The sequence below is a fragment of the Lagopus muta genome, chromosome 11 (genome assembly GCF_023343835.1).
Source record: "Lagopus muta isolate bLagMut1 chromosome 11, bLagMut1 primary, whole genome shotgun sequence".
NCBI lineage: Eukaryota > Metazoa > Chordata > Aves > Galliformes > Phasianidae > Lagopus > Lagopus muta.
Genome location: NC_064443.1, coordinates 1015392 through 1042147, shown reverse-complemented (window position 1 = coordinate 1042147; position 26756 = coordinate 1015392). Strand labels below are relative to the sequence as shown.

The following is a 26756-nucleotide window of genomic DNA, read 5'->3' as shown; positions in this document are numbered from 1 at the left end:
CATCTAAAGATCAGACACCACAAGCCTCCAGTGCCAGGAAGAGCAAACCCCTGAGGGAGATGCGCCCCCAGAACGTGGTTAGCTGAAAGGAGCGGAACACGCCACATCCAGCCACTCACCCTGTCCCCCCGGCTGCCAGGGAGGCCTCAGCTTGAAATAATTCTATAGAGGTGGCAGTTCACAAGTGTTTTACACAGCCCTTGTACTTTGAGATGGTCAAATTCTAGGAAGCAGGTTGACCGAAATGTCTTTATCCTTCCTTCAATGAAGGCAAAAGGCCAAGGAAAGCCCTTTACACCACTTCTCCATTCTCATTTGGTGTGCCAGCAACCATCCCCAGCGAGGTTGGGGTGCCCCCTCCCTGGAAGCTCTCCAGGCCAGGCTGGATGGGGCTGTGAGCAACCTGGGCTATGGGAGGCGTCCCTGCCTACAGCAGGGGTTGGAACTACGTGATCTTAGAGCTCCCTTCCAACCAAACCACCCTGTGGTTCCATGAAATGAGGCCCTCTTCAAGCTTCCCAACAACATCACCAAACTTACCACAAAAGCAAACCAACCAAAACCAAACCACGCCACCAGCACCACACAAACCTTCAAGTGTGGAAACAGCCCGTGAGCACTGAGCTGAGAAGCCAGGTTCCAAAACCTGACCTTATCTTTAAGAAGTTCTCCTTGTTCTTATTGTTTCATCCTACAACTCCATTTCCCGACCTGCAGCGTGTCATGCAAGGCTGGGAACACCAGATGTCAGCACAGCTCTTACTGCAGGGCATAACCACAATGCAGTGACAAAACCTCTTCTGACTCTCCTAGCACAGCAGCTCATTACTCTGCCTCTACTTCATCTGAATCTAAAACCAAACCAAAGTACGTTTCTACACTGCTATTTTTTGATGCTGATAATCAAAGGCAGCTTTGACTTTTCCAAGAATAACTCAACCTTCTTTGGCCATCTGTTTCCTGGGTAAATTGTGCAGTTACTCCTCCTGGTCTGTAATCTTCTGATCTGTGATTTGGTATCAGAAGATACAATTAAGCCATCTCTTAAAGAAACTTTTCAGCAGACGTGTGCTAAGCCGGGGTGGAAAAGCACATGAAATGTCACCAGCTATCAGCCTAAAACCAGTGAGAAGTTCATGCTGGAACCCACACCTTGCACTCTGCAAGCTACCAACAAATCCCACCTGAACCTGAGCTCAGCACTAAGAACAGCGGCTAAGAAACATGCCAGCAAAACAAACGAGGAATGTTCATGTGGTGGTGTGAAGGTTCAGGAGCAAATATTTCAGGAAAACAGAGCACAGATATTTGAAGGGTACAGATAACACCCTTCATAAGATGGTAAACCTACATGTAATTAAGTCTGCTCGTCTTCTAACAAGCAAGATCTTCAAGCACATCCATGAAAAGTGAGATCTTGCAGGACTAGAGCAAAGTGGCAGGAGTTGCCAGAAAAATCATTCAAATAGCATATGAACCAAAAACTCAAGAAAACCATCCATTAGCATTTCAATCACTGGCAGTTTCAGGGTCTTCACACTAAAAACACATTTTTTGGCATAACACAAAGCAAACAAAAATTAAAGGATTCATGGATTCATGGATTCTAACAAGGCTGTATGGTCACTCACACACACACACACACACAGGGTCAAGCCTGTTTCATTCTTTTTTATACCAAAATAAACATTTTAAGTTAAATACTGCACGACCTTTACAGGCAACACAGACATTGGCAATGCTGCATTCAGACTTTTTGGAAACACTACTTACCATAAGCCACTGGGGTTAGCTTTAAGACAGTGTGCAGTGGGCACTTCAGGTAAGGCAGTTGTTCTGAGAAATCAAACACTGGATTATACACGACATACAGATAACAGACATTTTAACTCTTCTATTCAGTGCCAGACCAAGCACTTTAAGTCCATCTGACACTGGACCTATTTCATTCCTTGCATACAACAGATATGCTATTAAACAAAGGAGAAAAACAAACACTACAGCATTTCAGGTGAGAGGCAGCTCAGCAAAATCACCCATCAGGTCACATGAATAGATCAAATATGAGAACACGTATTTGCCCAGCACAAGTTCCTGTATCATCAGAGGGTGGCTGAAGTCTCTGCTTTGAACCTTTATCAGCAGATTTTCAGTGTCTTAGTAAAGCAGACCACTTGTAACACATGAAGGAAAACTTACCAGCAGGCTTGTCAAGAAAATACGCGAGCAAACAGCGCATGACAGCTTGGTGACAAATGACAAGCACGTTTTCCTGCCTTTCAAGCTCCATAATTACTGGCTCCAGCCTCTGGACAAGGTCTTCGTAGGACTGGGAGGGAAGCAGAGCAGGAAGGAAAAAAAAATAACAGACCATTAAAAAGGGAAAACTTCACAGGTAAACATATATACAGTGGTACCCTAACTTCACATTAAATGTTATACTGGGACACTGCCAACCACTGGAGTGATAATTTTCCTTAAATTAAAAGCCACCAATTGGATCCTCCCTGTATCAAAGAGCAGATGTACTGAAAAAAAACTCCTTGGTGGAAGAGCTTTATTAAGTTAGACATTTCATTCAAGATTTTCCACAAAACCTCCGGATTTCGTTCAGAATGTCAGCAAGCACACAGGTGAAGGCTCACACCACGGCTGGCCCTGCCTGCAGAGCTGCTTGTGACCAACAGGGCGATTCCCATTCGAGAGGAGGCTTCCATCAGAAAAACAAATGCTTCTTGCTCAAATGGATTAGGAGAACTTTGCAGCTTAATGGCTGCTTCATTAGTGAGACAGAGGTCACACCTGTGAGAAGGCTGCTCTTATCACAGCAATTACTTTTGACTGCTGGGCAAAGATGACCTCGGAGCTCCAGTTCCTCATTATCACCCAGGGTGTGGAGCAGCTGCTGCAATTACCTGCCTGCCCTGCTGCCCCGATCCCCAGCCTTCAGCACCAGCACACAGGCCATGTGGCAGCTGGTAGCTGCTCCACTGTGATGGCTTTGCTCTAGAGAAGCTGCCGGCAAGTTATTTTCCCAGAGGCAAGGAGTTTATTGAAGTGAAAGACCTATCCATATGGCTATGGATTTCTGCAGCTTTTCATCCAGAACTGAATGCAAAATAACCATTACTGACAACAGCAGTGAATAAAGGCAATCCTGCAGCACGTTTGCACAGGCAGTGTGCTGAAGCCTTGCAATCAGTTTTCCTGTTACATCACTGCAGGACCAGCATAAAATCAACGCTTACAAAATCAAATACCTCAACTGGTTTTCCAAATCTATTATTTTTCCAAGGTCTGAATCAAATGAAACGGACTGGAATCATAGAATGGCCTGGGTTGAAAAGGACCACAGTGATCATCTAGTTTCAAACCCCCTGCTGTGTGCAGGGTCGCCAACCATCAGACCGGGTTGCCAGAATCAGTCCTTAAATGCTCCTATGTGACTTCCAATGGAGGAGAGCACAACTTTTTTGGGAAAGAAAAATGCTTTAATGAAGTCAGCATGCCTGTATTAGAGACGATGAGGAAGTCAGTCACCCTGGGAGGAAAAAAAAGCAGCATACCTCTCCTTTAGGGTATCTGTATCTGTATTTGTCTTGGTCTCTCAGTGCAAACTCAAGAGGGTAATTTTCCTGTATTTCTTCATATGTCATTTCTTCACACACTCCCTACAGGTAACAAAGGTAATGACAATGTGCCCATTCCCAACAGTGCAAAAAGCAGATAGCACTTAACAGTAAAATCACTTGTAAATATAATTTAACACTTTTTTTTTTTTTTTCCTCACTCTGACACTTAAGAGAGAGAATCTTTAGGCACAATGAACAGGACACTTAGCTGGACCCAGACACTGGTGGAATCAATCACTAAATTACTGCATTAAGCCAGCAGGAATGAAGCTACACACGTTGGCAGCAGGGCCATCGCATGGGCTGTGTTACCTACAGCAGCCCTGTGCTACAGGTGCAGCTGGGTGCTGCCAACCAGCAATGCTTTTTTGTTTTTTCTTCTTTTTTTTTCCTCTCCCTTCCAACCCCCACCTACTAATAACAATTTCTTGGCACTGTTTCTTCTCCTGAGGGATGGTTTACTAGGAAAGACAAACCAGAGCTATGACAATTCTTAAATTAATGATTCTTAAATTTTAATAAAACATTTAACAGGAAAGAATCGCAATTTTTTAGCAACCAAATCCACCCCCCAGTTGACTTTCTATCACCTAAAAGGCACATCGTTACCAGATGATGTTTCCTGCATCCCCAGCATACAAAGCAACCTTCAGACATTCAGAAAAGAACTTACTGCATCTATCTCATTCAAAACCTTCCACTGCTCGTAAGGCACTCCCAAAGCTTCAGCAGTTTGAATCGTCCTTTTCATCTGGCTGGTCCAAACCTTCAGATCCTTGATGTTTTGCTCATTAATGAACTGTGCCAAGCTCTTGGCAAACTGCAAGAAAAGCCATGAGACATTGGATGAGGGCTCAGAAGCAACATACTGTGTCAAATTGGAAGCCACAAGCTTTAGCCCCTGCAAACTCATTATAACTTTGCCACACGGCTCTGTCAAGGCTTTTGCTAAAAGCATGTTCTGTTAAGCCAAGGGGAAACCCTGGAGGGAGGGAGGGAGGGAGGGAGGGAGAGGAGTAAAAGGAAGTCATTTATTCTGCCATCCCCACTTTCACCTTTAGGAATTTTTCCTTCACTTTTAACCTGTGAGCTTTACAGGTTGGCCAACAAGGCAGGATTTTACAAAACTACAATCAAAATTAAAGCCTCCCTGACAACTGCTTTGTGCTCTAGGAGAAACAGAAATTCCAATCAATAACCAAAGAGCTTCTACCCAAGCACAACACACAAAGTGGCCCCGTTCAGTTCCCACTACCCACATACACAGCTAAGAAATCCTTTAAGACATGAAGAGTGAAGGGATGCAGAGCCAAAAGCCGTAATAAGGCAGCACAAACCACACACACGTGCACAAATGTAAGTAAAACCCAAAGCCATCTTGCTCTGGAGGGACTGACTTACTTCTTTCCCCCTGACAGACAGCCCAGGATCCCCTCCTATTCTCCCCTTCAGATTGAGTTCACTTTCTCCATGTCGACAGAGGTAGATTGACCGAGGGGTCACATGGATGTTCATGAGGTAGTAGACAATCCGGCTCTGGATGTGATCCATCACTCTGTTCACAAGGTAACTCCTTCCAACATCCATAATTTTAATGTAAGAAAGATCCCTTTCATGAGCAAACAACAAGAAAAAACAATAAGATCCCACATAGTTTCTGGTAGAATAAAACAAAGGTTGGACGGGGTCCTGGGCAACCTGATCTGAATGTGTATGTTTGGTGGCCCTGCTAGGCAGGGGGGTTGGAACTACATGATCCTTGGGGTCCCTTCCAACCTGGGTGATTCTGTGATTCTGTGTGTGAAAGGGGCAATGAGCCACAGCAACAGAGTAACCCTCAGTTACCCCTGGAATAACCATCAGTACCACAGGCCAATCCTCAAATGATGACAGAAACAAAGCAGTCATCTGGAAGCACCAGATGAATTCTACTTCCCCTGCACCACAGAGGTTATAATTTCAGTTTTCACTCCTCCTTATCCTTTCTCATCTCAGAGCAGCATCTGTAAAGGACAATAAAAGCCTAACAGACTGAAAATAACCACCATTTTCTTCAAGCACCATAATAAACCAAAACACTTTACAATGAAGCCAAATGGAGGCGGTGAGAAGCAGGCGCCATCACCTCACCTTCAACTGCTTTCTGTGAAGTCAGCCACTGCTGTTCCACATGGCCACAACCACTAGGTCCATCACAGATGTTTCACGCATGAGCTGATCCGACTGCATCAGCTTTACATTGTTTACACTCAATTACATTAAAATGTAGCTCAGCCTTCCTTATAGCCCTGAACCTGAAACCAACCAGGAGGCCTGACACGAGTGTGGCTCAGAATGAAATCCTGGTTCCTTCTCACTTGATTCATCCCTACCTTACTTTCAGTCACCAAAAGTTAATGAAAAACAATTCAGTGCTGTGGCAAGAAAGCAAATGATCCAGGTATGAAAGTTTCTCATAGGCTACACGTACAGGATTATTTGCAAAAGTAAATAAAGTAAGAAGTCACATTTTTAAGACTGATGTGATAAAAACATATCCTCACCACATCAACAAGTAATTTATGTTTACAAATCGATCGGGTCTCCCTATCCATTAAAACAAAAACAAACAACAACAACAACAAAAAAACACTATGGCTCATCTGGAACAATTTATAAAGCTTTGGCTCCATCCTAGAAGAATCACACCATTCTCAAGTAGGAAAAAATCAGAGGAGCACTCTCCCAGAACAAAATGTAAGGCAGTTATCCCTCACACAGGCTTCCAGACTGCACCTCAACTGCCTCTAGCTTACCAGCAGAAACAGAGCTCAAGCTATGAAAAGCACAGCCAGAAAGCCTTCACCCCAACATGGGATTGCCCGTCCAACTTAATGTAATCCAGCTGTGATCACAGTGCTGCACTTACTTGTCAAGATTTTCATCTAACGTCTCATACGAGTTCTTGTAGCACTCTATTCTTTTCATGAAGTCTTCTGTTGCTTCATCATTACTACAGTCAACGTAGTCAGGACTACCCAGCTTCACTTGCTGTTCAAAACAGGAACGAGAGAGCAGTGCATGGGTTACCTTCCCTTTTCAATGTACGTTTAAACAAATGGGGGAGGAGGAACATGACACAAAAGCTCCTTTTCTGCAGATACTGCTCTACGTGTATTCCAATTAAGAGCTAATTTTTAACAAATTTAACTTCTGAGTTAAACGTGTAGATGAGAAAATAAAGGCAAACTGTTCCATTAATAGCAACTAATGGCTTTCATGACTGGAAGTTCTCATAATGTGCCTCTAGAAATACTGAGATACTCTACAATCTCGTGATTTCAGGAAGTTAAAGCCAACTTTCCTGTACTCACCACAATGTTTGCAGCAATGACCTCTGGATCGACACACACTGACTCAACAAAAAACGTCTTCAATCCCAACAGGAAGCCACATGAACAGAAAGAAGGAAGAAAGCAGCTGAATTGAAATGCCTCTGGACACCAACACGCACAGTCAGCAGCCTGAGCAGCTCCCTGCTAACCCTTCTCTAACAGAGCCTGCCTTACACTTCCCTTCCCTCGCTCAGGCATCCCGTTTCTCCAGACCTACTCAGCAAAAACTGCTGGTCTGCTGTTTCCTGAAGCTTTACACCGTTTTCCACAACAATGTGGAACAATTTTGGAATGAAAAAAAATTAGCATGAAAGAGTGAGAAATAAATGGGGAGAATGCAGGTTCAGCCATGCATAAATTAGCTAATGCTTCTGAAAGAATAAAGTAGGAACATTTCAAGTAATGGAGCAGCCTCACCAGGTTTGTTTGGCTGTCTTAAAGGCATATGGAGATGCAAAGCTAGGGCAAAGGGAAGGTTACTGGAGAACAGCTAAACACAAAGCAACCCTGGACAGAAGGCAGAAAGCTGGAAGCCTTTGGATTATACAGAACTACACGCATTTCCTTATGTCTTTCTGCAGGAAAATCTGACCTGCACTACGAACCACCATGTAAATAGTTTTTGCTGACAGTAGGCTGAGAATTACACATCCAGGATGACACAAGCAAAGCATTGCAGAGATTAGTTCCTAACACTGCAACATTAAGGATAAGGAAAACAAAGATGGGGTGACTCTGCATCACAAACAGTGCTCAGGGACACAACACACACCACTGACTACACATGCAGCAACAGCTGCCTGCCATGGTACACTTGTTAACTCAGTGCAGACAAGGCAAGGGGAGCAAAATGGCACTGCCCTGCTTGGCCAGGCACGAGCCCAGAGCTCTTCTGCTTTTGACTCACCTTGTATCCATTTTCTTCACCAAATTTGTAAATGGTTTCTCTGCGTTCTCGAGTTGTGTTCGTAGCATCAAAGACCTACAAATGGTTACAGAGAAAGAGAGAGGAATTAAAGCATAACAGTCTGTGGAAAGCACTGTGTCAGGGACAATAAATACAAGGGTTCCAAGTCTCAGTGTGAAGGAAAGCCATGAAAACACTTTCCCTTTCCTCCAATCCACTTCCTTTTAAGTCAGGACACTGCCATTCCCTAAAAACAAATAAACCAACCTAAACAACCATAAAAAGAAACTCAGCATCTGATTCCAGGTTGTGCTCAGTCTGACCAAAGGAGATCCCAAATGGACGCACTACATTTCCATGGAATACACAGAAAGGCAACTCTGAATTTGCAGTCTGTGGTCAGACAGGAAGAGACAGACACAGGACAGAACCTCCTGACCCATACCAGCATCAGTTTTGTACCAATCCTGCAGTACAGACAAAAAGATGCTGAAATCAGTGTTACTGAAAATGCTAGGGTAAAACTATCAGCAGAACACCAGCAAGGCCACTAAATCCTGCCTGCTGGTTGCAAGAAAATATGTAGCAATCCTTAGAAAAACACCTTCAGCTCTGAACATCCCAGCATTTCACCACACCACAAGATAAAGGTGACCTCCCAGAACTTGCATTTTGTGTTCTGTCATCACATACTCAGATAGACCATGATGTACCTTGAGTTTTTCTTGCTGTCTTCAGAGATCGCTCCGCTATCAATAACACAACAGCCAAGCAATATCTAGGGTGCTTTCTGCTCAATAAATCTTTTCACTTGAAACACTACCAAATGAAAACAAAAAAAACAACAAACAAAAAAGTGCAGCCAAAAAAGACCCAGGCAGCGTTTAGCAGTATGTTGCATAGGGTGGAGAAGGGAAATGGTTCTCTTCGTATAACCCTGTCCCCTGCTAACCCCTCAAATGTGACTGCACAGTATAATCATCACCCTGAACTTCAGCCCTCCTTTCACTGCAGCAACAGGGCAGATCTAACGCACAGTCATCACAGAAGACCATCTGACAAACCACAGAGACACCGGAATCACTCACTGCGCGTTGCCCAGGACAGACCCTGGTTTGTAGAGAAACAGTTCAAGAACTCATCTTCATCAAGACACTTACAGCCACGTGCCCATTCTCTTCGCTGAGGTACTGCCGGACGTCGTTCAGCGCCGCTAAGGCGCACTGCCTTAAAAATGAAAGAGAAGGAATCACAAACGCCAGTAAAAGTCATCTTACGAATGCACTTACGCCTTGCGGTCAAAGTGACCTGGAAACGTTGGCTCATCTCTCTTAAAGCACGCACTGCCAATCAGTCACCCCAAGAAACCAGGGAAACAGGAGGAGAGGTGAACCAAGCTAGGGAGAGCAGAGATGGCTGTGCTCATCTGCCTAAAAGAAAGCAGTGCTCCTCTAGGACACCGACTGCACCAACACAGAGCAGCTTCCTCATCTGATTCTCAAAGAGGGAAAAACAAATCAACTTCAGCCATTTATCTTGCGGCTCCAACATTCCCAACCTTGGTGATTCTATGATTGGTCAGTAACCTACTGCTTCTCTTTTACCTACTGTGCCACAATTGTGTACTTCAAAAAAACCTGTCTGAAAAAAAGAGTGAAACAAAGTCAGTGCCTAGCAGAGAAAACAGAAACCTCACTGCAGGCACCTATCCAACATGATCTGTGCTGAGGCTGTCAAGGACACGAGCACCACAGAACTCCAACGCCAGCACTGCGCACTTGTGTGAGATCTGGACAAGGATAAACTCACTCACAACTTCCCTACGTCCCCAATGCCAGTGTTATTTCTGAAGTTCATTATGATTTCTAACACACAAACAATGCTGTGCAGCACTGTTAGCACCACGTGCCATTTACTCGTGCACAGAGCACAGCCCTATTTATTTAAAAAAAGAAAAACTACAATCTTTTTGAAGTGCCAACCTAAGAATCTGCCCATTTCAACAGCTCTTCTATGCATCTGTGCTCTGTTTTGACTTCCAGACTGAGATGTATCACTCTCCCAGATTACATTCTGCACACACAGCTTTATCTTGAAGTGTTTCAACCCTGACAGTATTTCCACATTAGCACAGTTAACAGATGTCAAGTACTGAGATTCATCGTCAAACCTTCACTAAACAAATATAAACTCATTGCTGACAAAGCAGATCAGCTCACACAGTCCATTTCACCTTCTGTTCCCCACCATTTAGTCTAACAGGTGACACGGAGGCACACGAAAGGTTTTGTTCTACCTCTAAGCAAAAGGCAGGGGCTTGCAAGGCTAACGCACTGCTCAGCTACACTGTGGTCCCCAGCAGGCTGGAGGCTTTTATGCAAGTCGTTGTCCTTCAGCAGTAAGCAGTCCTCAAATGCTGCTGGAGTGGAAGGGGGGGGTAAGAGAACAAGGACAAGCAAAGGGGAGCCACAAAAGAAAGTTCAGACATTTCTGTTGCCCGAGCCAAAGCCATTAAGAACAAAATACACTGTATTTTAAGCAGTCTGAACAAATGCTATTTCCATTCCTTGAGAACTTCTTTTATTTGTCGTTTTATGCTGTAGCCTCTTAAATGCATAGAAAAATAAACAACGAAGAGAACTGAAAAATCATCCCAGTGGATATTCCATAACAGGGGCAGCTCCCTCTCGCTCTGACCTTCTCTCCTCTGCCATTTCTTCCACAGGTCTTTTGTCTAAGCTAAAGAACAGAGATTTTCCAGGCAACAAGGGGGCCCCACACGCTTTGTCTGGCACAGATGTCCACACCTGGCTCACCTTGCTCTGCACAGTTTTAGAACAGCAAAGCACGGCACTCACTGAGGCACTGTGCTGGTCAAGCACACGATGCACACATATGGTAACCAAGAAGAGAACCTCAGGGAGAGAATACTTGTGTGCCACTTCTTGAGTGGATAATGACCAACATGCAGGCAAAAAAATGATGTGCAAACCCAAAATAAAAGAAACTGTGTGATTTCTTTTCTCTGTGATCCTCACAAAAGCTCTGAAACAGCCTTATATGGGCAGCAGAAAGGTCACGTCCAATAGCTGGTATTTTACACAAAGAAAATAAGAAGAATATTCTCCTTTGGTTTTGAGTGAAAATTTGCAGGAATATCTGTATAAACAAAAGCCTGCCCAAAAGGCAAAAAGAATCACATTCAAGTATTTATCTGCTGCATATTTTGAAGCTTCAGCTGAAGCAGTTAAGAAAAATAATAACCCAATTGTTAAGTAGCATAAAGAAATCACCTTTCCATCTTTCCTAGAGTACTCTTCCTTCTCTATTATTACATCTATGTCTTCTTTGGTACATAAAAGTTAAGCCTAAAGCAGTCTCCAAGAGCAAACACACAGGGTGCCATTCCAACACAGTCAGCTGTGCACAGACAAACATGCCCAAAACTTACTTCCTGATTTTCAACCCTTCTTCATTGTCAGGCAGGAAGAATTCAAAAGATTTGTACTTCTTCACCAGATCTCGACGATACTGACCAACATTGAATTCTGCAGAGAAGAGCACTGTGTTAGCAGAAGCCAAGAGGATAACAAGGATCAACATTATGACAGCTTTGAAACCAAACCACCTCCAAGCATAAAATAATTTAGCAGGTATCAAGGTGACATATCACACATCATTTCTGTTGGGTTTGTTTGTTTGTTTGTTTAAGAACCCTGTTCAAATAGCTCTGCTCCTCAAGGATCACTGTACCCATTTCACAGCAACTCCTGCTGCTTTCATCTTACTACAATCTGCTAACAGTGGTCAACAAAAGCTACTCCTTATCTGGGCAAAGGTCCTGTGGGTCTCAGTGCCAGATGTGGGATTAGGGCAAGGCAGCCCTGTTTTGTCACACAGCAGGCAGTGACACTGCACCCTCATTAACTTCATTCAACAGCTCTTGAAGTGGGTCCCTGTAGTGCAATTAATGTTTAACTTGTTTTCTGACCTATAGGTTTTTTTCTGCTGAACTGCAAAGCAGTTTTGTTTAACATGAGATAAACAAGTAGCTTCAGGGCATCAGTATTTGCCAGACTTCTGCACAGAGGAAAAGGAATGACAGACATCACTGCTGGGACGTAATAAAGAATGAGACTCAGGATGAAAGAGCTCAACCTTAAGTTTTCCTAACAGAAGCTTACATACACATCTCTGTTTGGATGGCAGGACAAATAAACATTATTTATCCCCTTCCAAAAGGGAAGTTTTGCTGGAATCCCACAGTGCTGATGTATGACACGGATGACAGAACAAACCAGGCTGTTCTGTCACAGACTTAATGAACGTTGGCCATGCTTTTTCTTGTAGCTGGTAAGTCCTCATAAGAAAAACAGGAGATGTGAGTTCAGACGGCCAGTGTTGCCACGGCCCTACACAGCAACAAAAATAAAACACCTGGTACCAAAAAACAGCTACTGCAGGAATGTAATGCACAGCAAAGGAAAAGTGCTGCCCAGCACCACAACCATTCGTCCTTATCACCAGCATCCACCTCGGGGGAGAAGTTTTACAGCATAACTGCTATCACAACCTCACAGCTAAAACTATTCCACAAAGCTTGCCAAAGGGTAGCATCCAAAAATCCCAGTGAAAGACAGCTCTGTTCAGGCAGATACCTGACCTCCTTTCCTTCCCAGAGCCCAGACAAAAGCCCTTTGTAGTTGTAAGCATTTCAAACTCTTAGGGACAAAGGATTTTGGAAGGAACAAAAGACAGAAACCAGAACCGATGGCTTAAAGGATTCAAACAGCATAAATGACTCAAATATTCAAACAGCAAAACCCGGGGCTGTTTACCTTCACCTTCTGGTCTTAAACTCCTGCTTGAAGTCCATTATGTGAAAAGACAACCGTTTGTCTTTTCTCTGCTTTACATAAACTAGAAGTTGTAACCATCTGTCTCAGAGGATAAGGATGCTTACTGTATTAAGTACATGCTAATTTCAAGGCATTAAGAGCCACAGTGTAGCAGATGTGAGGAATAGTTGCCACATATCCCAACAACTGGAAGCAGGAGGCAGCGCATCATCTAGTCCAGCAGGGAGGTATCTCAAGTTATCTCAGCTTCAGTACAATTACATCGCTGATGACACAAACAACAAAGGTCGGTGGTTTCCTACGAAAGTCCCAAGGCATCTGACAAAAGCAAAGCAGAAGCAGCAGCCTCCAATGGAAGCCCAGATACCAGCTTCACGTTGCATGCCTCTGTAAAATCAGGCAGCAGTGCTGTAACTGCTGCTCGTTAAGCACAGGTACAAACATCTGATGTGCTGCTTACAGCAGTGCACAACACTCCCTGTACCTGAGGCAGGGCACCATTTCTTGCCTTACTGTATGCAGGACAAATTCAACCAAGCACGAGTCAGAGGTGGGCAATATTTCATCGCTCAGTACTACAGCTCTGCTCTGCAAAGCTCACAAAGCTGGCTGCTCAACGCTGTGACACAAACACGTAACATGTAAATTGAACACATGTGCATGTACACATCTAACAGGCATTTAAATCGGTTGGGATGCAGGCTAACATCTTTAGACCTCTATTCAATGGCAGCCTAATGGACAAAACTCAAGTCCCTAAAAATTGGATGCTGCCACATCAGAAGGGTGCACCAGTGTGACAAGACAGAACTCACTGGAAGTGATCAGAAGAATTCTGTAGACTCCCACACTCAAGTAACAGAACCTTCTCCACGATGCCTCCATTAAACAAAACACATCAGATAACTTTCTAAGAATTTAAGAAAGCTGAACTCCAAAACTGACATCCTAGAATCCAACAGCAATTTAAATACAGCTCTTCATCTGGACTTTTCAGGATGACTCAAACTCTGAACAGCTGACTGTCCATTCTTCAGTACACTCTCCTACATCTCGTGTTATTTCAATGATTAACTAGCCGTAACTGTAAAGCCACCATTTCTGCACAGAACACTAAAACACATCGTTGTCTTCTACACACATCCACAGAAAGCAAGGAGAGGTTGCTGCTCAGAACCTCAAACGGATTTAGGTCTTGTTCACTCATCGATCTAGGCCTGCAAAATGTCACAAAGGCTCAGGAATGAAACATTAGGGCAGAACTGGTCTGAGCCTCTCCTCCCAGACATGCATAAATTCCTTCAGAGCGATAACAAGCAGCCAGCTGTGTTCCATGGGGTCGTAATGTTCAAAGACAGAGCTGCAATCCATTCCACAAATGCAATTAAACAACATTACATATAAATTGCACACTGCACAAAGTTCACAAAGGGAATGGAGAAGCCAGAACTTCAACCCAGAAGTGCTGACTGCTGCTCTGCTCACAAAGGTGCTTCCTTTTCAGCCCAATGCAAAGAAGAGGGAAAAATAAGGCAGCTAAGGATAAGGGCAAAGTTGATTTAGCCATCTGTTACAACATGGAGGTAAACGAGCAGCCACCAGAATACGAACATCAGAACAGAACAGCGAATCTGTGTATGCTGCTGCTGCAAAAATAAACAAACACGGTGACATAGCAGGAGTCCAAGTAGCCAACAGTCACATCAGGCTACAAAATCATTTGGAGTTAGGCTGGTAAAACACTGAACCTCAGCCCTGCAAACAAAATTAAGTCCATCACCTTTTGTAGGCACTCCAATCCAGTTTAAATAGCGTGTCAGCTTTTTTGAGATGTAGGTTTTTCCTCTTGCTGGCAGACCCACCATGACAATCAGCGTAGGGCAGTTGGTCATACATACTGAAAGACAAAAACAAACTGGGGTTATTTACCGGGACGTTTCCCCAAAACAAAGGCTCACGTGGCAGTGGAAAACAACAACTCCGTGTGCTCTCCAAGGCAGTGACCGTTCAAGCAGCTCATGCACAACGTTCCCCTCTTTCAGGGGATTTCCTCAGCAGCACAGTGACTGAGGTTCGCAGGCGGAGTGGAATCTTAGAAGGGCAGAACAGCGGCAGTGCAATGCTGGACACGTGAGCTGCATGGGCAGCAGAGGAGGAACCCACATATTTGCATCCATGTTTCAAGACACACAAAAACAACGACAGCAAAAAGGTCACTGATGTCTAACAGCCCTGCCCACCTCGGCCCAGAGCTTGCATTGAAAGGAAACAGCAAGGTGCACACCGTTTGTAAATCCCTGACAGCATCTCAGTGCTGCTCAAGCCTTTCTTGGTTTTGAGCAAAGCGAGCAGCATGACAGATGCAGCTTAATACATTTTGGTGCTCCCTGTTTATCCCTTTCCCTCTAAATACTATTAATGACAGCTCCATTTCAATGCCCTTGGTTGGTTGACAGCAGGCATGAAGAACAAGTATTCCGGGCAATTCAGCACAATAATCCGATGCACAGACATGGATAAACTCTTCCATATCAAAAGCAGAGCTTTTAATTAGAAAAACAACAACACCATCCAAAGTTGGAGGAATTTACAGCTGCAGTCTGAACACCTTGAGGCATTCCTTTCAAATGACAAGTTTTTTTGAACACTCCAACAGTACAAAACTACGGATACCTTGCATGAATCTATCACTGATACAAGGAACTGCCTAAAAAGAAAGAACACAGTAAAGATTAAAGTCCACAGGTTCCCCATTCCGCATTTCAAAGGGAATTAACTCGCATGCCACAATCCACACAAGCACCGCTTTCCTCCATCCCCGGACAGCAGAGTCAGCTTGTTCTAAACCACCACACCAAAATGTCATGCTGGGAAGTGTGATCGAGTTGTACTGTGATTGCCTGAGATTCCCAAAGCCCGGGCTGGGGCCCATCCCACTGTATTATCTGCATGAATCTTGGGCAACAAACCCATCAGAAAAGAACAAACAGTTCAGCAAAGACAGATGTGCTTTCTTAAAATCACGATTAAAAAAAGAGAAAAAACAAAAATATAGACCAAAAATATAGACCACTTCTCAAGGGGGAGAGGGAGAGCAAAAGCTGCATCTGACCTCAAATCCATTAAAGAGACTGCCACTCCATGCACTGAACGTGACGGAGCACAAACTAAAGCAGACCCACTCACACAGATGCAACAGTCCAGAAAAAATGATGAAAGCCCTCCAAGTCAGCTCTCCTGCACCCAAGCCTGCTAACAAGAAGGACCATGATTTCTTGTCCATCTTCCACTCTTCCCTGGATGGAAGAAAGCAAGCAGGCTGTAGGGAAACAAAGTCTGAGGGGCTCAAAGAGGACAAAACTCACAGAGCCAAAGCTCTGCTGTTGGCTTTAAGAGCAAAAAAATGAAATCATGAGATACAAGAACACCCTGAGACATGAAAAGTTCTAAGGGAAGACACTGTTCCTTGAAAGGTCCTTCATCTGAAATGGCCACCTTGAGTTTTAAACCATCTTCCAAGGTAAGCAGGGAAATAAGTGTTGCAAAAGCAACGATGAAGAAGGATCTGCATGGAAAGGTTACGCACGCTGCCTTGGGTCCATCTGCTCTCCAAGGGACCTGTGGGACTCAAGTAGGCAACTTCACTCACACAAAGCACAATTTCCCAAAGGACAGCATGTCCAGACTGCCTCCATTCTCCTCTCCCCATGATGACACCAACTCAGCCATCCCACAGAACACCCGGCTCTCGGTAACGTAACGATGGGCCCAGAGTGGAACAAAACTCAACTTTGCAAAACCAAGGGCAAGCAAATGGCCGTTCAGAGCTGCCTCTCACTGAGCTCCCATCCTGCTGCCAACACGGGTCTGTGCTCCACCACAGAGTGCCCCAAGGGAAGGGGCTGACCAGGATCAGAGTCCAACCCTGCACACAGGGCCACCCCAGGTGCAAGCTGAGCAACACAACCTGCCAGCAAAGGCAGGGCACTCCTGCTCTGCGGGGGCATCATGCTGCCTGAGCATGCGCCCCCTCTTTGGGGGGGACTGCCAGCAGTATGCTAACAAAAGCACACAGAGCAGCATCTTATTTCTTCTGTAGCGTTCCAAGCAACGCAGGCAAGACTCAGCAAAGCAAATGCTGGTCTTTGCTTTCTTCCTCCTCATCTGACACATTGAAAGGCTTTATGTTGCTCGTTCACTCCGTAAAATAAGTCGAGTCCAAAACGATATTTAAAGTGTAATGATGCAGCAAATAGCAAAAGGTTAAAAATAAAGCAAATATTTCCCATGGTATTTGGGCAGCTGCTCTCCCAGTGAGATGCTGCCAACACTGCAAGTGGTTAGGACTGCCCAGCAAATGGCAGCGTTTGAAGTGTCAGTGTCTCAAGACTTACGCATTCCTCTAAAGCAATCAGAGGGACGGAATGGCCTGTGTTGAAAAGGACCACAATGCTCATGTCGTTTCAACCCCCTGCTATTGCAGGGTTGCCAGCCACCAGACCAGGCTGCCCAGAGCCACATCCAGCCTGGCCTTGAATGCCTCCAGGGAAATGTCTGACACCAGGATGTGAACTGATTAAAAAAAAAACAAAACCAGCCAAACAAAAAAGCCACCACACAAGCAGCTTCTAACTTCCGAAATTAAAAAAGCCTCTCAAATTTGACCCTTTTCCCAGTGGCACAATACCCTCCTTCCCTTTGTTCAGCAACTCACCACCATCTGCCCCATGTAAACAGAACTTACAGCAGGAAAGTAGTCAGGAAGTGCAAGTTGCAGAGACTCACCTTGCATCCTCTCACTCTGAGAAAAAAAGCACACAGAAAGCACCACTCCACAAAGGACAGTGGCCAAGTGACAACATGCTGAAACATGTGAGACAGCACTTTAAAATCAAGTATCACAATTTAAGCAAAGCCATTACCTCAGTTAAAAAATAAATTAATTACATGTGTACAGCAAGATGCATCTCAGTGTACAATTACAGCTGCCACCACTATGATGTTTAACGCTTAACAATTAAGGAAAAAAGAAACTGCACGCTCGTTTCTTGCTGCTTCCTGAGACTGCATTGTGAAATAATGCGAGATACAGAAGGTGGTTTTGAAACTTAAATGGGACACTGCCCAGAATTTCATTAGCCTTCCAAATCTGCACCTTACAAAATCAGAGGCAGAAGTGATTTTTTAGAAGTTTAGCTACTGCCTATTGCATTATCAATTGTCCTTTTTCACCTAAAATGAGACTCCTTCCCATCATTCCTGCTAATTTTTCAAAGCAACACGTATGGCAAGAAGGGCTTTTGTACTAAACTGCATCAAGTTTAGTGAAAGATTCCTGCTGCTTCAATGGAGCTCAGCTCAAGGCCTGTATCCTGAAACTTTCGTGCTATTCCGAGGCTCACATACAACTATCTTTGGCTGTATGTCAACAGAAACACCCTTTCAAACCTCATTAGCTATACTTTTTTCCCCAACTCTCTTACCCAATTTGACTATTACTAATTCACCTTTTCCCTGCTGATCAGTAATGACAGTCACTCTTCTCTGCATCTCGCAAGGCAAAGCTCCCCATCCGGGTGCTCTCCGCCCCCTTTCCTCTACCTGAAGAGGTCCATCATCTTCCATTTGTCTCTCCTCTCTTTTCTCAAAATCCCAGTTTCCAGCACCACTTTGGTACGAGGGATTCCTGTTTGTTCTCTGGCCTCGTGCCACCACTTGCTTGCTGTAGGCCAACATTTGCCTCCTGCAGTTCGATGCTGCCAGTGATGGCCCCATTGCACATCCTGACCCTCAGCTTCAGCCACGTGTTGTCCTCACCTCATTCATGTTTTCTATCTTCAGCTCCTAGGACTGGGACTACAGACACGTAAAAGCATTGCCAGCTCTTAGGAAAGGCAGCCTTCACGTGATACTCCTCTGTTCATTCTGGACCTGAGGTACATTCCCTCTGCTGTTCAAACAGCAAATAAAAACTCATGAGAATGACCAAATTCCAGCTCTGGGGAAACAAGAGCTACAAACTGCACTTGGAATGATCTTTAAACCACAGGAAGCTCAGTGCTTATCTACTGCTCTATAAACATCCTCTGCAACTTTCGCTGTAGCATATTTTGCTGTTTATTTATAACACTTTGCCTGTAGCCCATTCACCAAGCTTGTCACAGTCTGACAGCTGATGCTGAGACCACAGAAGTTAAGGGGCAGCTATCATAAGACTGAACACCTCCACCACCTCCAAGTATTACTTGGGTTGGTCCTTTGGAGCACTTCTCCCTCTGCCTGCCTGCTCTCGCCAGCTGTAAGACTGCAGTCTGCTGGGCACACTACATGCACTCAGAACTCCGTGCTCCTCAAAGATCTCCAGATACTCAGACCAAAAAAACCCAGAACTTCCAAGCCATGACAGCTACAACCCGGACACACCTGGCCAGGTTTCTTCCTCCTCAGGTAATTACAGGCGTTACAACTCTCAGAAAATCACTGAAAGAATACTTAGCGTGGGTCAGTCCCTCGGTACGTGGCTCTGCTGTGTCCTCCACAGAACTGGGCACAATTCTGCTCTGCCTCCTCCTAGAAAGATAAAGCTAAAAGACTAACAAGTGCGGATAAATGTAATTAGCTGGAATGATGAACTAAAAACCCAACCAAAACAGAACTTTAAGAGCTTATCTTGCTTAAGCCAAGAAATTTAGAAGATGTCAGAGCAACTAGCTTCAGCATCTCCCCTGGAAAGCTGATCCTGAGTACAGGAAACCCACCTCAGGCTCGGGCTGGCAGCTCCCGCAGCACCTCACAGAACACAGGGACCTGCAGCAGCAGAGGGTTGGATCTGGCCAGCCCGGCACTGCTCCCACACCTCCTGCTGGGGGGTCCTGCAGCTCAGTGCTGGGCTACAGGTCCGGCTGCTCATCAGAGCACCGCGTGACACGCTGTGCAGGAAACACTGCAACACCTTTTCAGTGCGTGGGAGCAAGAGAGGTGGCTTTTGCCAAGGAACAGCGAGTCCTGCCTCTCTCTTGGCTGTTTGCAATTATCACGGAATCACAGAATGGTTTGAATCGGAGGGGACCCTTAAAGGCCATCCGTCCCAACCCCCTGTGCTGAGCAGGGACACCACAGCTCCATCAGTGCTCAGAGCCCCTCCAGCCTGACCTTGGCTGTCTGCAGGGATGCAGCATCACCACCTCTCTGGGCAGCTGTGCCACTGCCTCACCACTTTATCATAAAAATCTTCCTTATATCCAACCTATATTCCCCCTCTTTAAATTTGAAGCCATTTTTCCTTGTCCTGTCACCGCAGACCAAGCTACAGAGCCTGTCCCTTCGTTCCCGCAGCTCCTTTAGGGCTCACACACGGCTCCAGACGTACCAGATATTCACCGCAACAGCAAACCCAAGAAAAAGCAAGGTTAAGAAAGCCGACATCCAAATCCGGTTTTCTTCTTAACGGCTCCTCGATTACAACGCAGACTCCGTCCGTCCCCACGTTACCAACGACCCGTTCTGGTTCTCGGCCTTTTCTTGCCACCCACCCGCTCCCCGCCGTGCGCAGTGCCGGCACCCCGCCGTCCCGATGCTCCGCTCGCGGCGCTCCGGCACGTCCCGCGCTCCTTCGGCGCGGCTCCGGGCGAGGCGGCACGGCGGCTCCTTCTCACGACCAACACAAAGCCCCTTTTGTCCCCAGCGCCGCCGCCACTTGGGGAGGCGGCACGGGGACGAACCTCGGTCCGCCTCACTTTCGGTACAAACGCGCGTTTTTAAGGCGAAGCGGAGCGCTCAAAACCGACCCCAGCCTCCTCCCCGCCCGGAGCAGCACGGGCCCAGGCCGCCGCTCCGAGCCGCTGTCCGCGCCGGCCCCGCCCGAGCCCGCCGCCCGCCCCGCTCACCGCCGCGCTGCGCGCTGTGCCCCGCCGGCAGCCCGTTGTCGTACGGCTCCCACGTCTTCTGCAGCGGGTTCTGCGTCAGCTCCCGAGCCGGAGACGCAGCCGCCGCCATCCTCGGCCGGCTCCTGGAACGGCCCCTCCGTCCTACCTCCGCCCCCGAGGCGCGGCCGGGCCGGCGGGGCGGGGCGGGGCTGCTGTGCTCGGGCTGCCCTTCCATCGCGGCGGAGAGAATCGCGGAATCCTCAGGCTGGAACGGCCTCTGAGGGCCCTGCAGCCCGAATCCCTGCTCTGAGCAGCGACGCCACGGCCAGGCCAGGCTGCACAGGGCCGGGCTCAGCCTCGCGTTGAAAACCTCCGTCGCTGGGTAGCGCACGCGGTGCCTCACCAGCCCCGCTGTAAAAGACTTCTTCCTTATATCCAGCCTAAATCTATCCTTCCTAGGCTTGAGTTGATTTCCTTCTCTTCAAGACTGGCCACAGCTTTCTACCCTTGGGGCCTGAGCTGTGTTTTTATGCTCGTGTTTTTGCAAGGGTCAGAAAATAAGGAGCAGAGAGAGGAAGGAGCAGCTGTGAGGACAGGCTGGGCTGGGGCTGTGCATCATGGAGAAGAGAAGGCTGCGGGGAGAGCTGAGAGCAGCCTGTCGGTACCCAAAGGGGCTGTAAGAAAGGAGACAGACTCTTTAGCAGGGTCTGTTGTGACAGGACAAGGGGAAATGGTTTCAAGCTAAATGAGGAGAGATATATGCTGGATATAAGGAAAAAGTCTTTTACAGTAAGGGCAGCAAGGCAGTGGCACAGCTGCCCAGAGAGGTGGTGGTGCTGCATCCCTGCAGACAGCCAAGGTCAGGCTGGAGGGGCTCTGAGCACTGATGGAGCTGTGGTGTCCCTGCTCAGCACAGGGGGTTGGGACGGATGGCCTTTAAGGGTCCCTTCCTAAGGATCCTAAGCCCAGCATCCTGGGCTTTCTGCGATTTCACTTTGATGACAAACTGCTTTTGTTGTTGATAAGCTTACTTATTAGATTTTTTTTAATAACCTCAGTGCAGTGCTCTTTGACTGAGAGGACTGAGAAAGTGAATACAGCAATGCTGTGCCACACCTGAGGTTTTATTTCAGACATGTTTTTCAAGGGCATTATGCTGAATGCCTAGACAAAGACAAAACAAATAAACGTAGCTCAGTTTGTCAGACTCTGGATAAATGATAGCAATCATCTTCTGCACAGTCATTTTCATCAACTCCTATCCTAACACAAAGGCCTGGGAAGCAGGGCTGGTTTTTGTAGGTGAGCAGCTGGAGAGTCTGCTTTGTTTGCTACACTGAGACCACAAATAAGCCTTGACTCTTTGGAGAGGTTTTACACAAAACTTCTGCTCTCAGGGCCGTGCTGAGCTGAAAGCTTACCTGCAAAAGCACTGTGCAGAAGGAAAATGCCACAGGGAAGGTTGGCCTTGGAAATGAGCTGCTGCTCAGGCACAGAAGGTGCCCGAGCCAACTAACCAAGTGTTCCTTGCTCTTTTCAAACTCCTGCCTGATGAGACAGGAAACTCTTAATGCAGACAGCAAGTGGTAATTATTTCTTCCAGATGAGGAAACAAAATAGAGGAGAGTGAAACAAGGCTTCTGCTTGATCACACATAAACCCTACTTTCTACCTGTAAACAGCCAATACTGTCTTGTACAAGTTCCGCAGTACCTCCACATTACTTTCATGTGTCTCATTTCCCTGCTAAAGATGTCACTGCCTAGTCTGACAGATCATAAAGCACCCATAAAACACCCAGCATCTCCAGCTCCTGCCTTCCCACCTTTTCTCTGACAGCACCAGCTCCCTGCATGGGATGAGAAAAGAAGACTTTCCAGTCCTCCAGGTGCCCACGCCCTCACTACGCCGAGTTCAACAGACACAGGTCACGAAAAACCAGCTCATAAGCTTGTCTGCAGCACAAAAGTTTGGCTATTTCAGATGCTATTTTAAAGCGATTAAAGGATACGCAGACAGCCAGAGGTCAGGAGTTGGGTTTACATAAACAGGATATTTACAAAGAAGCGGCTGCTCTGAGCCAAGCCCTGCAGATCAGCACATGCAGCGTCGCGGCTCAGCATGCTCAGAGCTGTAAGTGCTGTGACAATATCCTGTTCCCACTCTCGCAGCAAAACAAGAAGCAGCTGATTCTGAGAAGTTCCTGAAATATAGAGCACACAGTAGAACCTCCAAGATAAAAAGCCACTAAACACAAGCTTTACATTTCCAGGCCCCTCTTATCATCTGTGTTGAAACAAGAGGTTTGTCATGTCAGCTCTGCTTTTCAAGAAACCAGGGCCACAAAAATGCCCGATGGGATGGAGCAGCTCCTCGTGAGGACAAGCTGAGAGCTGGGGCTGTGCAGCATGGAGAAGAGAAGGCTGCGGAGAGAGCTCTGTATCCAAAGGGGCTGTAAGAAAGAAAGGGACAGACTCTTCAGCAGGGTCAGTGGTGACAGAACAAGGAGAAATGGTTCCAAGCTTAAAGAAGGTAGATTTAGATTAGATAACAAGGGAAAAGGTTTTTACAGTGGGGTGGTGAGGCACTGGAACAGATTGCAGTGGGTGCCCCATCCCTGGAGACTCAAGGCAAGGCTGCACCAGGTCCTGTGCAACCTGCCTTAGCTGTGCTGTCTCTGTTCATCGCAGGGGAGTCAGACTGTATGACCTTTAAAGGCCCCTTCCAACCCTCAGGATCCTATGAAACTGAGCCATAAGCCAACAACACGTAGATAGCCGCTGGACGTTAAGATAATGAGATACGTCACGTTATGCGTTTACAAGCACAACACAACCCGAACGCTTCCACGCCCGCAGTGCGCTGGGAGGTCGTTCCCCACCGCTCAGCCCCGCTCAGCTTCGTGTTCCTCCCTTCCAGCAGGACGAGTCCTCGCGCGGCCGGCAGGGGGCGCCCCAACGCCGCCCGGCGCCCTAACAGACCAACGCCGCCCTGCGCCCCGCGGCGCTGCCCTTGCCGGCCGTGCGCCCAGCCGCCGGCGCCGGCGTTAAACCTCCGGGGTGGGAGCCGAAGCAATGGCCATCAGCAGCAGATGGCCCGAACTCACGCCATGCCCCTGCAAAAATTAAGTCGTGCGCTTTTGCCGTTCAGAAACCGCCGCGGGGTAGCAAAGCTCCCAGGAGTAGTGGAGTGAAATGCGCCAGCTCCAGGCTTCTGAGCGCCCCAGGCAGTGCTGAAGGTTACAGAAAGTGAGAGGAGAGAAAAGAGAAAAGCCGTCTGCTAATATTGAAGTTTTTTTTCCCTCAGTCAACTGAAAAAAAATTATAAAAAAAAAAACAAAAACAAAAACCCAGACATAATATTTTTATAATACTTGGGGAGACATCAGTCTCAGAACAAAATCTTCTCATAGCTCTGCAGACAGCAAACACTAATGAATGATACTTCACCACTGACCAAACACTTCCACTTCGCTAAAGCATTTTCTTTCCATGGTGTCACGAGGTTCATTTTTCCCCCCCAGTATCAGATATTCACTCCGCGCTTTGAGGAAACGGGCAGCATCCAACTTCCACACACACTAAATAAGCAGCAAAGCACTCCATCCAAGAGTTCTCCATTGCAACCAGCATGTTGCTGTTCTAGCCAGAAGGAGCAAGTAGGAATTTATGTAAATTACCCCATCTTAAATAGGGATCTTCATCTCCTACATATTGCACTGGTGGGAAGAGAAACGAGCCCATACTTCCCCTCTAAGAAGCTCTGTGGATACACTTGCATTCTACAGCTTACAACTGCTCTCAGCAACCTCACCCGCACAGCACAACACAAGCTTGTTGGAGAGAAATGCAAGGAGGCACAGCAGAACACAGAAGCTGCAAAGATCATTAGCACAAATACGATTTCAGAAAGACAGACACGCACCAGGACGGTCTTCAGGCCCACACATATCTGGTATCCACGCCAGCTCCCTGCTTCCAGGCTGACCGGGTGGCTGCCTCCAGCTAACTGGCAGCCTGCTGTGCTCCAGCCACAGCATTTGTACACAGCACAGGATAATGCCAATTCCAGTTATAATGGGTTTTTTATTTTAATTAGAAAATGATGTCACATCTACCTTTAGCAGGCTTGCGATGGTCCTTCATTGGCCCAATCTATGCAGCTGGAAGGAGGATTTAGAGGATCACTGAGTAATTCAGCTAAGTGACCCGAGGACAGCCAGCAACAGCTATCTAATATACAAGGCCATTGCAACACTGCGAGCCAATTAGAAGAGGTGATGACCAAACACACAACTATGCTTCACCCTTTCTGCTCACAACAACGCTCCAACATTTCAAAACTGGACTTTGGGTGGAACGGGAGAGAATTCTCCCACACCTCTTACAAGCAATAGGGCTGATTTTCCTTTGGCCAGGCAGGTGCTGCAGTGCTATTCTGAGGTGAGAAGCTGCAGTTTGAGGGTAAGTGACAGCATCCAAGCTTGTGCCCGTGCTGCGTTGCAACTCTAATGACCAAACGTAGCGCAGAGCAGACGGGACGCCTCGATGACATCCCTATGACATCAGCACCTGTGCATGGAACAGACCGTCCCTCCTCTGGGTAATTCCCATATTCCTGGAGTACGGATCAAGCCCAGCAGGTTTTTCCTTCTGTGGAAGAGATGTCTTTAATGAGCTGCATAGGGATGTTGTCACCTTTGTAAGGCAAGAGCTAACTCACCCTGCTCGGAAAGGAACCGAGAAGGTGGCTCTCTTCCTCCTGGGCTGATCCCAAGCTCCTGGATGATGGCAAAGGCAGTGCTTTGGGAACTGCCATCCTGCAGAAAAGATCCCTCGTGGCTGAAAAACCTTTGCACACAGCTTCTCACAGAGAACAGGAAGAATTCCTCGCAAGCACAGGGAGCAACCGGGCCAGAGAGCTGTGCCAGCACATCAGCAAAATGACACACACTGACACACACTGATTCACACCTTCTCAGTTCAGTTTCTCAGGACCCACATCAACACTTGAAACGAACACTTCCCAGCTCCTCAAGATACTGTCTTCTGCACAACCAAATGCACTATTCTTTTTGTTTTCCCATTCAGCTTAATATCACAGGCATCAAACCGGCAGGCAATGAGAAACAGCCCACTAAGTCCCCCACAATGTCAAGCATCCCACACTACAAGTTCAGCAGGTTCCCCATATCTTCTCCACACATCCTTCCAGCAGCACCTGGTTCAAAACCAACCGTAATCATGAGGACTGGACCTTGTGATCTAGCAGTTACTCCATTTCTTTTGAGGAGAAATAAGTGCATTACTGACAACATTTGCTCCATACTTTGTATCACTGTCTAAAGGGAAAAGAGTTCCAGTTCTCTTGAAGCAGACCTGCTACACTAAAGGTAAGCAAAGCTGAAGGCATCAGGACTGAAAGAAAAAGAATCTGCCCACAACAACATACACCTACAGAAGTTATTTTTACAAAAGTCTGTTTTATTCTTGGATCGCCTGGCTACAGAGCAATCTACCAAAGATACTGAGGGTGAAAAAAGATGTAATCATGCTTCAGATTAGGATGAGCTACTAGTGGGAGCAAGAAGTCCTGAGGTGCTAACTGGGGAATAGACTTAAGCAACATCCTACATCCCATAGGGCAAAGCCGTATGCATACATACACTAGAGAGCCCTTAAGCTGAAACAAAGTCATATTCCTCAGCATACATAAGGGAAAAAATCCCAAAATGCAAGTCTAAGCAGAAGATGGTGGTATACAGTAAAGGGGCAATCAAACAAGCTCCAGTCTCTTCTACCAGAGCTGATGGCAGGGCAGGCCTGGCAGTGCTCAGCCATCAGGAGCCCCAGCCACACTTCTTGGTGGCAGAGAGGACTGATTCCCACACTAATTTACATTCATTACATTTTCTTTATCATCTGCTGAAATGTCATAATCGGCATTCATCATACACACAAAACAATGACGTACCCCTTGCAGCACTCTTCATGTCTGGCTTGATTCCAGCACGCTGATGCGTTTCCAAAGCCACCATGACCTAGCCATCAGGAAACAAACACTTACTACATAAGGGTTTTTACTGCAAGAACTGTGTAAGTAATGTCTTGAATAGCTTT

General features: G+C 46.5%; 1 protein-coding gene across 18 annotated transcripts in view; it reads right to left on the bottom strand.

Annotated features, from left to right (window-relative positions):
• LOC125698777 (6-phosphofructo-2-kinase/fructose-2,6-bisphosphatase 4) overlaps positions 1 to 26756 on the bottom strand; it is a 44718-nt gene that overhangs the window by 11183 nt on the left and 6779 nt on the right. For 6 of the 18 annotated variants that reach the window (XM_048957560.1, XM_048957569.1, XM_048957565.1 and 3 more), the window contains exons 2-12: positions 14553 to 14669; positions 11365 to 11461; positions 9074 to 9140; positions 7914 to 7988; positions 6986 to 7042; positions 6541 to 6662; positions 5034 to 5241; positions 4306 to 4452; positions 3567 to 3671; positions 2200 to 2329; positions 1774 to 1836 (exon numbers count right to left, since the gene is read on the bottom strand). In XM_048957560.1, coding sequence (XP_048813517.1) covers positions 1774 to 1836; positions 2200 to 2329; positions 3567 to 3671; positions 4306 to 4452; positions 5034 to 5241; positions 6541 to 6662; positions 6986 to 7042; positions 7914 to 7988; positions 9074 to 9140; positions 11365 to 11461; positions 14553 to 14669 — 1188 coding nt within the window. Of the gene's footprint in view, positions 1 to 1773; positions 1837 to 2199; positions 2330 to 3566; positions 3672 to 4305; positions 4453 to 5033; positions 5242 to 6540; positions 6663 to 6985; positions 7043 to 7913; positions 7989 to 9073; positions 9141 to 11364; positions 11462 to 14552; positions 14670 to 15445; positions 15480 to 20304; positions 20527 to 20658; positions 20909 to 26610; positions 26678 to 26756 lie in introns of those variants that run through there. The other 12 variants (XM_048957567.1, XM_048957568.1, XM_048957566.1 and 9 more) reach the window with 7 other exon arrangements.